Source organism: Polypterus senegalus, chromosome 13 (assembly GCF_016835505.1).
Source record: "Polypterus senegalus isolate Bchr_013 chromosome 13, ASM1683550v1, whole genome shotgun sequence".
NCBI lineage: Eukaryota > Metazoa > Chordata > Cladistia > Polypteriformes > Polypteridae > Polypterus > Polypterus senegalus.
This window is the reverse complement of record NC_053166.1, coordinates 144951761-144969406: the sequence shown is the minus strand read 5'-3', so window position 1 is coordinate 144969406 and position 17646 is coordinate 144951761. Positions and strand designations below refer to the sequence as shown.

Below are 17646 nucleotides of genomic sequence, written 5' to 3'. Positions count from 1 at the left end.
AGCCCGGCTGGACTTTCTCTATTGTTGCTGTGACTTTTCAAGCCCATTCATATAAAATTCAAAGATCACCTGCTGTCGTTGTCATGTCTGTCCTTCAGGCCAGTGGTCAAGGCTCTGCTGTAGATACGATCATTGTGATGCTTCTTTTTAGACCAGACCTTCTCCATAGTTTTTTCCAGAACCTGTGTTGGTTTGATCCACAGGAAAAAGGAAAGCAGCTGGAATTGTTCAGTGGTTGAAGAGAAGATCGGGCCCAAGTGCGACAGTCCTGAACAACATAAGCAGCACCCAGAAATTTGTGGATGCAAACGAAATTGCAGTCGTGGGTTTCTTTAAGGTAAGATGAATGAAATCCAAGTCTATAGGACCTGAGTTACTTGTATGAACACAGTGCGAGTGCTCATTGAGTGTTTTACTCTAAAGTCTTTGTAGCCCAACTCCTCCATTCTGGAATATTTTGAGCTACAATAACAATGCCTGTCCTTATCAGGCATCTCAGATTAACTCCTAGGAATTGCACTAAAAGTCTGACTAGGATAAAAATTTGTCATTCCCCAGAGTAGCACATGAGAAGCAGTGACGAAGTGTGCCAGTCCCAGTGAGGAGTAAGAGACTACGTCAGAGAATGAATGACGGCACGATTATTGAGCACTCACAAAATGGCACTTATGATGACACTTTGCAGTTTTCTGATACTAATTGTAATGTTTCACAACAAAGATAATAAAAACAATGATGATAATAATAATAATAATAATGTTCAAAGAAGTAGGAGAAAAAGAGGTAAAACATAACAAGGTAGGATAAAGTGCTAAGCTGCAAATAATTGATGACAATTTACAACAACATTACAAATAACACTGTAATGAGCAGGGAGACACCAACAACACACAATCCACCTTAATAAAAGGACAAGTGTTTGTATGTTTGTGTATCTGTGTGTCCATCGGATTGCTGTGTCTCTGTCATTTCAACAGATGGCGCATCACAAACATTTCTATTAATAAAATGCATTGCATTTTTCATTCCAACAAATGGCGTATCATAAACATCACTGCTTTTATGAATCCCATACTAAATGCATTGCCACAGGTGGCTGGGGGTGGTAACCAGCCGGGATGCTCAGAGGACCAGAGGAGGGCTTACGTCTCCCCCAGACCACATGGAGGCGACCGCCCTGGTGGCTTTGGGGACCACGGGAACTGAGCTTGGAAGCTCAACCCTATAGGGGCCCGTGGTCACTGCCAGGGGGTGCCCCAATGCCTTTGGAGCCCTGGCCCTCAGCACATTCGCCACACCCAGAAGTGCTGGGGGGAAGAAGACCAGGGACACCCGGAGTGCTTCCGAGTGCGCAGCCGGTACTACCGCCACACTGGGGAGTGCCGGTGGAAGCTAATCGGGAGGCACCTGGAGCTCATCCGGGTGGGGATTAAAGGGGCCGCCTCCCTCCATTCGATAGCTGGAGTCGGGTGGAGGCGGACCAGAAGAGAGAAGAGGCATTGTGAGGCCTGGACTTTGGGGTGATTGGTGCTGCGGCACTGTGTTGTGGTACATTTAACGATATCTACCTGTCTGTGTCCGGGCTGTTCCCCATAGCATATAACGGAAACGTGTGCTTTGCATTTGTCACATGTGATTAACAGATGGCACATCACAAACATTTATAGTATAATGCAGCTTATTACTGCAAATGTTTGTGAGGCGGCATCTATTGAAATTGTGCCATCTGTTGGAATGCCAAACGCAAGGCAGGCTATTACTACACGCATTACAGAATACATTCCAATAGACGGTGAATTGCAAATGTTAACGCTGAGGTCTACATCGATTAGTTTGATTTCAACCTCTCTTAGCGAGGTAACACTGCTAGTTAAGACGTATTCTGATAAAAGGCACATTTGTTTATCCATCCATTGTCTAACCCGCTGAATCTGAACACAGGGTCACGGGAGCCAATCCCAGCCAACACAGGAACCAATCCTGGGCAGGGTGCCAACCCACCTCAGGACACACACACAAACACCCACACACCAAGCACACACTAGGGCCACTTTAGAATCGCCAATCCACCTAACCAGCATGTCTTTGGACTGTGGGAGGAAAACGGAGTGCCCGGAGGAAACCCACGCAGACACGGGGAGAACATGCAAACTCCACGCAGGGAGGAACCCAGGAAGCGAACCCAGGTCTCCTAACTGCGAGGCAGCAGCGCTACCCACTGCGCCACCGTGCCGCCCACATTTGTTTAACAATAAATAATCGAAAACCACACTTTCAGAAGAATCACATTATATTCACGCTGTCACGTCATGGGAAGTGTCTCATAAAGTAGCCGTTTATTGACACTAATGCTGCACAGTTTCTGAAATCACGTTCACTCTTCCAAGGTTGCCGATCATATTCCAGAGTCATGGGTCGTGTCCCTCTCTATGATCCCCCATTAACTTCTGCAAAGCTCTGTTTATCTAATGCACTGAGGGTCTCTACTTGCCTTTCTTAAACCTTCCTGAGCTTGTAAAGTGTAACAGAAATGTTCCACAGGTTCATGGAATATCAGAGACACCAACAACTCCAGGAAAAAACAGGGATTTGAATGAATGCAGCTCGCTTTAAGATTACCTCAGGTGGAGAAGCGGGGAACTATATAAAGGTGGGCAAAAGTAGGTTTACAGTTGTTTGCATGGAAACAGACATGCAGGTTATGATTACTACAATAACTTGTTGTAACTCAATACCTTTATTAACTTTATTATCTCAAAGAATGTCACAATAGCACAGTGCACTTAGGTTCACTCTTGTACGTGCTCAGATTACCTAAAAGTTATATGTTTCGCATGTTCACAACTGTAAACCAACTTTTACTGACCCCTACATAAATCAGCATTCAAAATGTGGTGCAAAATTTGAGAAATGGCTGAGTGTGACGTACCCAAATCAGAACTACTGCAAAGCTGCAGTTTCCCCATAGCCAAATAACATTATGTTACCAACACCTTCATTTCAGCTGAGAGCCCATAGCTTCTTCATGAAGATGGAGTGATCATATGACATATAACATTTGTCAGAAATATCATTTAGATATACTTACAAGTTCATTGTTGTCCGGTGTTTCCAGAACATTCAGCCTTTTCCTGGAACATGCGTGGTGATCTCTGCCTGATTGTCACCTTCTGGTAGCTCTAGAGTTAGCACAGCTCATGAGCTCTCCTAAATCCTGGTGAAGTTAGAAGTCTTTTCCTACTTTAGGGCAACTAATAACATGCTGTTACTCCTGCTACTAAGAGTGGCACCAAATTTGAGTGCCACTTTTGAGTCAGTTAGGACAGTTTTCCTACTTTGAGATCCTTCATAAATATGGACACAGATGCCTACCTGGCACTGGTGAGATGATTAGAGATATAAGAATCATCTCCTACTTATCATGATATGTAGATTGTGGAAATCAGGCAGCACTGCATTTAGCTTCATGTGGTGCTCCTATGTGCGGGTGGTGAGCCCTCCTCAAAGTCAGAAGAAAAATCTGGTTTGGTATTACTGGGAATAAACGCCATAGCAATGTTCAGCTGGTGGTAAGGTTCAAAAGCAGCTGACCTAAAGTATGCACTTTTTCTTTTTTTTGGCAATATATTTAGAGGAATTGTTAGAATACCTCATTTAGTTCTTAATGTTGTCTGCATTTCGGGAAAGGTCATTTGAATCAGCCTCTTTATCGTGGCCATTCCTAGTTGACACATTGACTACTCTGTTCAAGGACATTAAAGGAGACGAAACAAGGATATTCTATGAAGTGGCAGTAGAAATGGTGGATGTCGAGTTTGGTATTACTGACTGCAAAGACGCCTTCCAGAAATACGCAGTAGGCCAGGACTCTGTTGTGCTGTTTAAAAAGGTAATCGCTACAAGTGGACTTAAGTTGTTGTTAAGTGAAAAATGCAGCATTTTGTTAATTTATTTACTGTCATTTAATTGTTTCTTTTTCTTTTTAAAACAAGTTTGATGAAAAGCGAGCTGATTTTAAACTGATGGCTGATAACAAAACAGATAAGGAAGAGCTGATGAAATTTATTACATTTAACAGTCTGGAACTCGTAACAGAGTTTAATGAGCAGGTATTTACTTCATCTATTAGATTTAGTAATAATGAAAAAACAGTTCTCATTAATTATTCTGGTCCACATATATATTTAGGGTTATTATTGTTAAAATGGTAACTCGATGAACTTCAGAACTGTAATTTATTTATGTATTATTGTTATCATTGTTGTCTTTTTATGTTGATTTGTGTTTATTTCTTTAGAACTCGCCCAAGATTTTTGAGGCAAAGGTGAAGCATCACAATCTGCTTTTCATTAACAAAACTTTAGAAACTCACTTGGCTTTGCTGGAGAGCTTCAGGAGTGCTGCTTCTGAGTTTAGAGGAAAGGTAATCACACAAAAAAACAAGGCTCCTTCTTACGGCATCAGTGTAATCATTTAACATGTGCTTGTGCCTATCATTCTGTCAGTCATTTGTGTTTTTCCATCATGTTATCTCATTTCATTTCTCAAACTGCTTTTCCTGGTGAGGATCGCAGCAGCAGCGGCTCAAGTTGATCAGCCTAGACTTCCCAGTCCCCAACGACAGATAGATAGATAGATAGATAGATAGATAGATAGATACATAGATAGATAGATAGATAGATAGATAGATAGATAGATAGATATAGTAGAATGATAATGAAAGGCACTATATAATACATAGATAGATAGATAGATAGATAGATAGATAGATAGATAGATAGATAATGAAAGGCACTATATAAAAGATAGATATAGTAGAATGATAATGAAAGGCACTATATAATAGATAGATAGATATAGTAGAATGATAATGAAAGGCACTATATAGATAGATAGATAGATAGATAGATAGATAGATAGATAGATAGATAATGAAAGGCACTATATAATAGATAGATAGATAATGAAAGGCACTATATAATAGAGATAGAATAGAATCCTTTTCTTTACTCCTCCAGCTCCTCTCCCGACTCTGTCTTGCCAGGTCAAGTGGAGGGCGTCTCTCTTTTAAAGCCCAACCCAAGAGTGCTAGCGGGGCACAATCTCCTGCCCCCAGGAAGCACTTCCAGATTAGACAGGACCACAATAATCCTTGTGCTATCAATATCCGACAGCTCCCATTAGCAGCCCCATGGGACCACATCTCCAGTGCTACTCTGTGGGTGCTGATACTGGGGCTCACCACATGGGATGCTGCCATCCAGAGTTGACAATTCTACACATAGCAGACAGCCTGTCACCCACTGTCCTGCCCTTCTGGGCTCCCAGACCCATCCAGTGTGTCCTCCTGTAACCACATCTTGGCACGGCAGGGAGGGAGGATGGATGGATTGATGGATGGATGGATAGACAGATGTGAAATGTACTATATGATAGATAAATAGATAGAAATGAAAAGCACTATATAATAGATAGATGGAACTTTATTTGTCCCCAGGAGGAAATTTGGCTTTTTACAGAAGCTCTTTTAATAAATGCATACATAAATAGGTAGATAATCAAGTAAACAAATAAATAAATAGACACACACACTTTGGCCTGAACGCACACCAAAATAATTATGAAGCAAGAAAATTAAAAGAAAGTGAAGAAGTTCTGACTTGGCTTTCACAGTCCCAGTGAGGCATTATGCAGACATATTGTTGTTGGAGCCCCCGTAGCGTTTCTACAAGTTTGTGTTAATTAACCTACTAATTAATTCTTTGTTTACGTGGTGTGTCTTTATAGTTAACATTATTTTCAAATGTGATTCCTATACTGCACCATGCTTCAGCCCAGTAATTGACTTTGACAAACCTTCTCTAAATGAGGCTCTGAGGCTAAGGATCTGCGCTGGTATCCCAAAGGTTGCAGGTTCAAATCCCCGTCACTGCCAAAAGAGATCCTACTCTGCTGGGCCCTTGAGCAAGGCCGTTAACCTTCGATTGCTCCAGGGGTGCTGTACAATGGCTGGCCCTGCACTCTGACCCCAAGGGGTATGCGAAAACTAACAAATTCCTAATACGAGAAATTGTATAAGGTGAAATAAAAAAAAAAGAGAGAGAATAAATGGCAGGCAGATGTGGGGTTAAAAGGCATCCAAGAAACATCCATCCATTATCCAACCCGCTATATCCTAACACAGAGTCATGGGGGTCTGCCCCAACATAGGGCGCAGGGCAGGAAACAAACCCCAGGCAGGGCGTCAGCCCACTGTAGGGCACACACCCATACACACCAAGCACACATGAGGGACAATTTAGAATCGCCAATCCACCTAACCTGCATGTCTTTGGACTGTGGGAGGAAACCCACGCAGACACGGGGAGAACATGCAAACTCCATGCAGGGAGGACCTGAGAAGCGAACCCGGGTCTCCTAACTCTGAGGCAGCAGCACTATCACTGCACCACCAAGCTACCCTCCAAGAAACATGGCATTTGATTCAATACATGCAGACCCTACACAAACAAAGGATACACCAACCATCACTCTGCCATTTCAACTTACAGAGTGTCATCCATTAACGCAGAATTCATCATAAGGTAGGAGTAACCATCTAGTTAGACATTCACTGACACCGAGTGAAATCATTTTCACCAGTGATACCAACCTGCAAGTCTACAGTTGGATACCAGAGAAAGCCAGTCAGGTCAGTCATTATCCAACCCGCTATATCCTAACTACAGGGTCACGGGGGTCTGCTGGAGCCAATCCCAGCCAACACAGGGCACAAGGCAGGAAACAAACCCCGGGCAGGGTGCCAGCCCACCGTAGGGCACACACACACACCCACACCCACACACACCAAGCACACATTAGGGACAATTTAGGATCGCACCAGAGAAAACACGTGTTAAAAATGAATGTGCAGACTCCACAGAGTAGGAAGCAGGTCGATAATCATGTCTGAAAGGAGTGAAGTAGCAACACTACATCTCCGTACATTCTTAAAAATAAAGGTGTCAGAGTGGTTCTTCAAAGTAGCGTCACAGGGAGCCATTGTTAGTTCCCAAAAGACCCATCCACATGAAGTTTCCAGAAAGAACCTTTTTAATTTAGCTCTGTAAAAGGCTCTCTAAATAGCCATGAATAGATTATAACAGATTTGTAAAATAACGATGGTTCTGGACTTTTAAAGGACTTTTGCTGAGTTCAGGTTTCTTGATCTGTTGTATCCTGCTAGGTAGCTTGCCAAACATTAAAAATTTCTGATTTGCCCACATATCATTTTCAAAGCCCAAAGAACCAATTCTATATGCCAAGAACCCTTGCCAGATTTAAATGTTTTTTGTCAAGCAGTGGCTCTATGAGGACCCTCACAGCCCAGCCAGATGCCAATGAGTAGCCATTGTTTTCAAGGGTTTGCTATACAAGACAGCATAGGCAGCTAATGCAAGTTGGACTTTGATTTGTTGTGGCCACTGGTGAAAGTATTATGGAAAAGCAATTGTAGGGGACTGATTGATGTTATCTTTCATTTTAGGTACTATTTGTTCTGATTGACATCAACGGTAACCATGACCATGTCTTGGATTACTTTGGACTGAAAAAGGAGGACATTCCAGCAATTCGCGTCATTGACACGGACTCACAGAAAAAATATTCCTTGTCAGAAAAGGAGATCTCATCAGAAAACATCCTGAAGCTGTGTCTGGGAGTCCTTGGAGGCACGGCACAGGTATCGCAGTGTATCTAATAGATGACTTATGTATGTATTTAAGTCGTTTTAAGTTATCCACACTCTATATCTTTATCAAACAGCACTTTTCAACCCCAACTCGCCAAGTCAACTAATCTGATTATTGCTGATTTCAAGCATTTCTCTTTTCTGCTCATCAGCCTCATCTAATGAGCCAAGAAATTCCCGATGACTGGAATGACAATCCTGTAAAGATCCTTGTTGGAAAGAACTTTGAGCAAGTGGCCTTTGATGAAACCAAAAATGTGTTTGTAATGTTTTGTAAGTAGCAAAACAATATGTTTATATCTCAAAGAAAAAAATGATGAAATATAGCACCATTCACAGTGAACAAGTTTCACCAAACTGTTTTAAACTATATATATATATATATATATACTGTATATATGCCCACATATATGGATTTTATATATATATATACTGTATATAAAATCCAACATCTGCCTGTATGTCTGTCCTCTTTTCACGAGAGAACTACTTAACGGATTTAGATCGGGTTTTTTTCCTATAATTTGCTTGAACATTCCGGTTGATTTTGCGACTTCTCTCATTGCGCTAAGAATCATAGTTCACGTGCGTTACCGATTTATTTGTGCAAATCCGAGAGAGACATGCAATGGGCCAAGGGGCCTAAGTATCATTGTTCACTTGCAGGAGCGATATATTCGCACTAATCCAAGACCGAGGTTGCGGGCCGAGGGGAAGGGGAAGCGTGACTTCAGGAGTGGGGCGCAGGGCTGTCCTTATTGTCCTGTTTCACTACTACGTGGGCGAAAAATTTCTTCTGCAAATGCAATGTCCTAATATCATTTACTGTTACTAAATTAGTTACTCTTGTTGTAACTCTCCTTATTTCCACGAATATTTTAGCAAGTAAAAATTGCATCTGATAGTAAATTGGACTTCATCTGAGAATTTAGGTACAGTAGATTCTGCAAAGGCTAAACTGGAGAAAAAACAAATTCGAGATCCACAACCAAAGAAAAATCAAAAAACCGTTTCAAACGTATAGGCAATGGAGTAAACTCCAAAAATTGCACCTTGTACTGCGAAGTCCGTCACTGTCTTCTATGTTTAGTTAGTTTGCGTACTTAATTACAGGCATGTGTCCAGTAAAAAGATGGGTGACCTTTGATCAGTTTCATTTGATGCTTAAAACTAGCCCAATATTTTTATATTATTCTTCTTCTTTCGGCTGCTCCCATTAGGGGTTGCCACAACAGATCACCTTCTTCCATATCTTCCTGTCCTCTTCATCTTGCTCTGTCACACCCATCACCTGCATGTCTTCTCTCACTACATCCATCAACCATCTCTTAGGCCTTCCTCTGTTCCTCTTAAGTGGCAGCTCTATCTTTAACATCCTTCTCCTATTATACTCAGCATCTCTCCTCTGCACATGTCCAAACCAACGCAATCTCGCCTCTCTGACTTTGTCTGTCTCCCAACCGTCCAATCTGAGCTTACCCTCTAATGTCCTCATTTCTAATCCTGTCCATTCTTGTCACACCTAATGCAAATCTTAGCATCTTTAACTCTGCCAACTCCTGCTCTGTCTCCTGCTTTCTGCTAAGTGCCACCGTCTCCAACCCATATAACATAGCTGGTCTCACTACTGTCATGTAGACCTTCACTTTCGCTCTTGTTGGTACCCGTCTGTCACAAATTATTCCTGACACTCTTCTCCACTCATTCCACCCTGCCTGCATTCTCTTTTTCACGTCTCTTCCACAATCCCCATTACTCTGTACTGCTGATCCCAAGTATTTAAACTCATCCACCTTCACCAACTCTACTCCCTCATCCTCACCATTCCACTGAACTCCCTCTCATTCACACACATTAATTCTGTCTTGTTCCTACTGACCTTCATTCCTCTCCTCTCTAGAGCATATCTCCACCTCTCCAGGGTCTCCTCAACCTGCTCCCTAGTATCGCTACAGATCATCAGCAAACATCATAGTCCATGGGGACACCTGTCTAATCTCGTCTGTCAACCTGTCCATCACCATTGCAAATAAGAAAAGGCTCAGGGCCGATCCCTGATGTAATCCCACCTCCTGCATCCGTCACTCCTACCGCAGACCTCACCACTGTCACACTTTCCTTGCACATATCCTGTACCATTCTTACACACTTCTCTGCCACTCCCGACTTCCTCATACAATACCACAGCTCCTCTCAAGATACCCTGTCATATGCTTTCTCCAGGTCCACTTTTGGCACTTTTCCACTGCATAGTACGGCACGACACGGTTCAGTTCAGCTCACTTTTGGGGGGTTTTCCACTGGGAACAGTACCTGGTACCTGGTCCTTTTTTTAGTACCACCTCAGCCGAGGTTCCAAGCGCGCCAAACCGTTACCAAAACGTGACGTGTAAACTCTGCTGGTCACTGATTGGCCGGAGAAAATCGTCATTACTGCGTCACTGGCTATTCTTTTCTTTAAAGGTACACACACGCGGAAGTTTGTGTCCCGTCTCTCCATCGCTGGACGCAGTTTGTTGCATAAGTGGATGAATGTTTCTTCAGACATTCGAAAGTTCTCCAGCCACTGAGTGTTTGTAAAACTGGGAACAATCACATCCCACCACTCTGAAGCACGGTTAAATGTCCAAACAGATGGTCTGTTGCGGCAACTTTTTTGCAAAATGTGGAAGATCTGTAATATACAGAATCAGCATTTTAATGTTACACTGGCAGTTAAGTTCATTTTATGCTTTGCAACAGTGATAAAAGTTAGCTAGTGATGTGCTTTTTTTAGATGCTTACCCTTGCGCGTCGTCGAGCTAAAGTGTTGTCGTTGTCTGCGTGTTGTTGTAAAAGTTCCACGGTGTCACGGCAGTAGAGGCGCAACTCTAACGAAATGTGAATAATCCCGCCCACTCTAAAGCGGTACTAAACTGCAGTCGAAACGCAAACCGAGCCGAACTGAGCCGAACCAAGGTGAGCTGTACTGAACCGTGCTGTGCCGTACTATGCAGTGGAAAAGCACCAAAAGACACAATGCAACTCACAGTCTTTCTATAAATAATAGTGATAACAATACTTCTTTAAATTTATATAGCACTTTTCTCACGTGACCTGGGACTTAGTTGTCCTTTTAGTAACATAATGGGCTTCCGTCCTATTCTACTTTGAAAGTTTATGTTATGTATAACTGTTTTTCCTTGCCTGTATTTTTCATTATTATTTATTCATTTATTTATTTATTGTTTTCTCTCTTTATCTCCTAACAGATGCCCCTTGGTGTGCTCATTGTAAAGAATTAACACCTACCTGGGAAAATCTTGCTGAAAAGTATAAAGACCATGAGAACATCATTATTGCAAATATTGATGCCACCGCCAATGACATTGAAGTCGTCTCCGTGCCTGGGTACCCTGCAATTAAGTATTTTCCAGCTGGCAAAGAAAGAAAGGTAAAAAAAACAGCTGTGGATGGATTACAGTCGCCTCTGATATTTGTAGTATTTGTAGTTGAGTGATTATGTTTATGTATATCACATACATATATCTGAGCCCTTTCTTATTTGCAATGGTGATGGACAGGTTGACAGACGAGATTAGACAGGGGTCCGCGTGGACAATGATGTTTGCTGATGACATTGTGATCTGTAGCGATAGTAGGGAGCAGGTAGAGGAGACCCTGGAGAGGTGGAGATATGCTCTAGAGAGGAGAGGAATGAAGGTCAGTAGGAACAAGACAGAATACATGTGTGTGAATGAGAGGGAGATCAGTGGAATGGTGAGGATGAGGGAGTACAGTTGGTGAAGGTGGATGAGTTTAAATACTTGGGATCAACAGTACAGAGTAATGGGGATTGTGGAAGAGAAGTGGCGAAGAGAGTGCAGGCAGAGTGGAGTGGAGAAGAGTGTCAGGAGTGATTTGTGACAGACAGATATCAGCAAGAATGAAAGGGAAGGTCTACAGGACGGTAGTGAGACCAGCTATGTTATATGGGTTTGAGACAGTGACATTGAACAGAAAGCAGTAGACAGAGCTGGAGGTGGCAGAGTTAAAGATGCTAAGATTTGCATTGGGTGTGACGAGGATGGACAGGATTAGAAATGAGGACATTAGAGGGTCAGCTCAGATTGGACGTTTGGGAGAAAAAGTTAGAGAGCCGAGATTGCTTTGGTTTGGACATGTGCAGAGGAGAGATGCTGAGTATAATGAGAAAAGGGTGCTAAGGATAGAGCTGCCGGGGAAGAGGAAAAGAGGAAGGCCTAAGCGAAGGTTTATAGATGTGGTGAGAGAGGACATGGAGTGTGATGGGTGTCACAGAGGAAGATGAAGAGGACAGAAAGACATGGAAAAAGATGATCCGCTGTGGTGACCCCTAATGGGAGCAGCCGAAAGAAGAAGATATCACATACATATACACATACACAGTAATACCTCAGTTAACTAATCCTGGGAGTGCAAAGCTCCTTTATTATAAAGTTGGCATAAAATGCACTACAGCCCATTCACAAATTCAAATTCCAGTCTGCTAGTACTTCTCTACACAGTATAAAGAGTTATGTATCCTTGCAGTCCTTGTGGCCTCTTTTCTATAAGTAGAATAATGTGAAAGAGTGTTTTCAGAAATATTGTTCATGTCTTCAACAATAGAGCAAAAAACGAAAACGGAAACACAATGACGAACACAAAGCTCAAAAATAACATTTTTAAACTTCACCCTGTTGCTCCATTGAGGCATCGGTCCGCACGTTTTCAAAGGCCGGTTCTTTAAGGTCACTTTATACTGTAGCTCTTTATTAGGGCACACGTTTCCTTGTTGAACCTTTGCTTTACAAAGCACCATTTAATTCTGGGAAGGGTTCTTTACATAGGCTATTATGTAAGAAAGTAAAATTAAAAAGAAGTAATTAATGTATAGCAGCCTACCTAGCAGGGCACTAACAGAATAAGGAAACCTGGACTCATACCTGTGTTCCTTTTAAAATCATACATATTTCACAAATCTGTTTTCATGATGATTATTTACTGTATGGAACTTATTACAGATTGAAATATATAAAGATTCCTCCTGGAACCTTCATATGGATGAGTTTTATGGAACAGAAAATGGTCCCGCTATTGTAATGTCTTCTCTTTTCTATATAGATAAAGGGAGGGAAGCCATAAGAACAGTTTTAAAATACTTTCTTTACTATTTGAAAATAAAAAAAGGGAACCGAAGTACCCTCACTAGTAGGCATTTCTTATCAAAACACCTGGTTGGGGACAGACATCGCCAACAAATAACAATCTCTATGTGTCATATAGATATGTAAAACATCTATGGCAATGCTCTGAAGAACCACTCAGACACCTTTTTATAAGTGGTGGGTGCACTGTGGGCAATCTGACAACCTGAGATGAGTGCGCAGTTGATTTAAGCAAAGAACAAAATTTGTTAGATAAGGCTTTTTGAATCAGTTGAGATCAAAAGATAACCACAGCAGGCAGTCCTGGTGGGCGCTTTGCAAATGAAGGTGTTTATTCTAATAAATGAGATACAGTCGTATGAAAAAGTTTAGGATCCCCTCTCAGCCTGCATAATAATTTACTCTACTTTCAAAAAAAAGGTAACAGTGGCATGTCTTTCATTTCCTAGGAACATCGGAGTACTGAGGTGTTTTCTGAACACAGATTTTTAGTGACGCAGTATTTAGTTGTATGAAATAAAATCAAATGTGAAAAACTGGCTGTGCACAAATGTGGGTCCCCTTGTCATTGTGCTGATTTGAGTGCCTGTCACTGCTCAATGCTGATTACTTGTAACACCAAATTAGTTGGATGAGCTTGTGAAGCCTTGAACTTCATAAACAGGAGTGTCCAATCATGAGTGGTAAAAGGTATTTAAGGTGGTCAGTTGCAAGTTGTGCTTCCCTTTGACGCTCTTCTGAAGAGTGACAGACAGCATGGGATCCTCAAAGCAACTCTCCAAAGATCTGAAAACAAAGATTGTTGAGTCTCATGGTTTAGGGGAAGGATACAAAAAGCGATCTCAGAGGTTTAAACTGTCAGTTTCAAGTGTAAGGAATGGAATCAGGAAATGGAAGGCCACAGGCACAGTTGCTGTTAAACCAATTCAGGTCTGGCAGGTCAAGAAAAATACAGGAGCAGCATATGAGCAGGATTGTGAGAATGGTTACAGACAACCCACAGATCACCTCCAATGACGTGCAAGAACATCTTGCTGCAGATGGTGTATCTCTACATCGTTCTACAATTCAGCGCAATTTGCACAAAGAACATCTCTATGGCAGGGTGATGAGAAAGAAGCCCTTTCTGCACTCACACCACAAACAGAGTCGCTTGTTGTATGCAAATGCTCATTTAGACAAGCCACATTCATTATGGAACAAAGTGCTTTGGACTGATGAGACAAAAATGGAGTTATTTGGTCATAACAAAAAGTGCTTTGCATGGTGGAAGAAGAACACCGCATTCCAAGAAAAACACCTGCTGCCTACTGTGAAATTTGGTGGAGGTTCCATCATGTTGTGGGGCTGTGTGGCTTGTTTAGGGTCTGTGGCTGTTGTTAAAGTCGAGGGTCGGATGAATTCAACCCAATATCAACAAATTCTTCAGGATAATGTTCAAGCATTAGTCACAGAGTTGAAGTTGTGCAGGGGTTGGATATTCCAACAAGACAATGACCCAAAACACAGTTCAAAATCTACAAAGGCATTCATGTAGAGGAGAAGTACAATGTTCTGGAATGGCCGTCACAGTCCCCTGACTAGAATATCATCGAAAATCTATGGGATGATTTGAAGCAGGCCGTCCTCTCAGCAGCCATCAAATTTAACTGAACTGGAGAGATTTTGCATGGAAGAATGGGGTCAAAAATACCTCCATCCAGAATCCAGACACTCATCTATGGCTATAGGAGGCGTCTAGAGGCTGTTAGATTAGCAAAAGGAGGCTCAACTAAGTTTTGATGTCATATCTCTGTTGGGGTGCCCACATTTATGCACCTGTCTAATTTTGTTATGAGGCATATTATGTATTTTCTGTTAATCCAATAAACTTAATGTCACTGCTGAAATACAGTTAACCCTTGACATACGACCGGCCTGACATGTGAACAACTTGATTTACGACTAACATCTTGCATTGCGACCCGAATGCGGTCACGTGTATCCACTTGTGCGATTGTAAACAAATAGCCGAGAGCGTTCGTAAGCGTCAGTAGGAGCCCAGATACATGTCATCAGGATGAGTCAGCACCGGCATGCTTTGGAGTGTATTATTACAGCAGTTCACAACACGGCCAGCTTTGAACTGAGTGCTCGACTACTGTCATTATTAACTTGAGAAACAGCGATCACAATCGAAACGAAGAAGGAAATTTTACGGAAATATGAGAGTGGCGTTCGTGACCGATCTCACTAATATGTACAGCATGTCGAAATCCACCATCTCGACAATTTTACAAAGAAAAGATCTGCAAAAGGAGGCTCCTTCTAAACAATATCCACCTTCCGTTTCATTCTCCTCCTCCTCCTCCCTTCCTGCAGCCCAAAGATGTCAAATTAAATGGCAGGTACAGTGTGAAATTGTTGTTTCTGGTAGGCTAGGCACTTTTTATAACTTTTTGGTTAGTACATTAGAAAAATTATTGGTGTTTTGGTAAATTATGCACATTATACAACCCTTTTTATTATGAAAAGGTTAAGTAAGCATTGCAGTGGGAGGTTCGGAGCGCATTATGGGTATTTCCATTATTTATTATGGGAAAAATAGTCTTGACTTACAACCAACTTGAGTTACAACCAGCCCTCACAAACGAATTGAGTTCGTAAGTCAAGGGTCCACTGTACTACTGTTTCCATAAAGCATGTCATATATTAAAAGGAAGTTACTACTTTGAAAGCTCAGCCAGTGATAAATACAAATCCAAAGAATTAAGAGGGATTCCCAGACTTTTTCATATGACTTTGTTCATCAATCCATCCATTTTCTAACACACTTCATCCTGAGCAGGGTAACAGGGGAGCTGAAGCCCATCCCAGCAAACATTAGGCACAAGGCAGGAACAAGTTAGGGCTTTGCAGAGTGCAAGCACACCTCACACACAGGGTCAATTGCATGTCTCTAGACTGTGAGATATATAACATGTACAGTATACATATCTTATATAATACTAAGCAACATATCTTATATAATACTAAGCAAACTCCTGTCAATCATGAAGAATCCATTGCATCCACTTAACAGGATCATCTCCAGACAGAGGAGTAGCTTCAGTGACAGACTTTTGTCACCGTCCTGCTCCACTGACAGACTGAGGAGATCGTTCCTCCCCCACACTATGCGACTCTTCAATTCCACCCGGGGGAGTAAATGCGAACATTCATTTTATTTTAATTCTTTTCATTTTTATTACTATTTAATTTAATATTGTTTCTTTGTATCAGTATACTGCTGCTGGATTATGTAAATTTCCCCTTGGGATTAATAAAGTATCTATCTATCTATCTATCTATCTATCTATAACTGCGAGATTTAGTAGGAAACCCGGGGTAGATGGAAACAAACACACAAAGGCATGAGGTGACCGCTCAAGAAGAACATATCTGAGTTTTGTCACTCAGAGGTGACAAAATACATTCAGTGCATGGTGCCATAAGGCCAGGAAAGTACAATACAGAAAACTCGGTTACACAGGAATCCAAAATGACATTTTACACTTGGCGGCATTTCCAGATATAAACCTCTCTGTATGAAACACCAATAATGTAACGTCAGCCATCTAAAATGACATTTAAACTGGTCAAAATGTACTGAAATTAAAATGGAGATATCTTGATGTAATGAGAATTCAAGCAAAATTAAATTGTAATCCATTCAGTTAGGCAGTGGTGTCATTTTGCTTGACTTCTCATTGCATCCACAATGACTAACATGGTACAACACTAATGTAGATATCTCAAATTCTAATTCTTTCAAGTTCAAATTATATTCTTGAAGTCTAAAATGTATTTTTGACTCGATTAAACATATTTTTTGACAGCTTTTCAAATTTAGTTAAGATGGCTTGCCAGGCCGGCTCGTGTAATCTCAGGTGAAACACTACGGTGGGAAACTAAACAAACTTCCTGCGATTTAAGGGCGCGTACGTGCAGCCACATTGCCGCTGCACCTTTGGATTTATTTAATCTCTTACCTTGACGGTTGTTCATAAATGTGTCAGAATTGGATGTTTTCAGTCATGACCTGCCCACTGAAGTAATCAATGACCATGAAGTTACAGGATAGCCCATTTCTGTTCCATATACTGGTTTTCCTCCATGCCACTTAATCAGAATGATTACACTAGTTTTGGTAATCTTTGTTTAACTTCTGAAATCTCCTTGCTGTTTATCTACTTTGGCATTCACACTCACTATGTTTTATTCATATTTAGATTATTGATTATAACAGCCAAAGAGATGTGGAGACATTTTCAAAGTTTCTGGACAATGGAGGCGTCCTGCCAGAGGAGGAGGAAGAAGAAGAAGAACCAGAGTCATTGGTAATTCCCATCTGGCTTTAACGGGTTTGCCACAGGACTGCAGCTAAAGAGTTAGAGAAAACAGGAGAACGTTTTCTTGGACTCTTAGAGCCCGAGGTTCCATAGCCCTTCTTCACTAGTCTGTAGCTCTGCTGATTTCATACTACATAAACTTTATATGATATAGCGCCTTTCATTCATTTCATTATCTTAGAGCAACTCATATTATAGTAGAGGATGACCATTGAGAGAGGATACAACAGCTTGAACTCTAGCAAGAAAAGTAATGAGCATGAAGAGCAACGAAGCCTTAAAAAAAGACATTTATTTCAGTATTTATTTCTTTTTCATTTCTGGACTAACCAATGCCAAGAAAGAAGCTGAGCTCATAAAGGCCAAGCGTAAGACGTTG

The 17646-nt window shown here is 41.5% G+C and overlaps 1 protein-coding gene across 1 annotated transcript in view; it reads left to right on the top strand.

Annotated features, from left to right (window-relative positions):
• Positions 1-17646, top strand: part of pdia2 (protein disulfide isomerase family A, member 2) — a 29640-nt gene that overhangs the window by 11281 nt on the left and 713 nt on the right. Inside the window, exons 4-11 of the mRNA XM_039776383.1 lie at positions 204-337; positions 3752-3889; positions 3993-4109; positions 4298-4423; positions 7526-7720; positions 7882-8002; positions 10981-11162; positions 17148-17255. Of these exons, the coding sequence (XP_039632317.1) occupies positions 204-337; positions 3752-3889; positions 3993-4109; positions 4298-4423; positions 7526-7720; positions 7882-8002; positions 10981-11162; positions 17148-17255 (1121 nt within the window). The remainder of the gene's footprint in view (positions 1-203; positions 338-3751; positions 3890-3992; positions 4110-4297; positions 4424-7525; positions 7721-7881; positions 8003-10980; positions 11163-17147; positions 17256-17646) is intronic.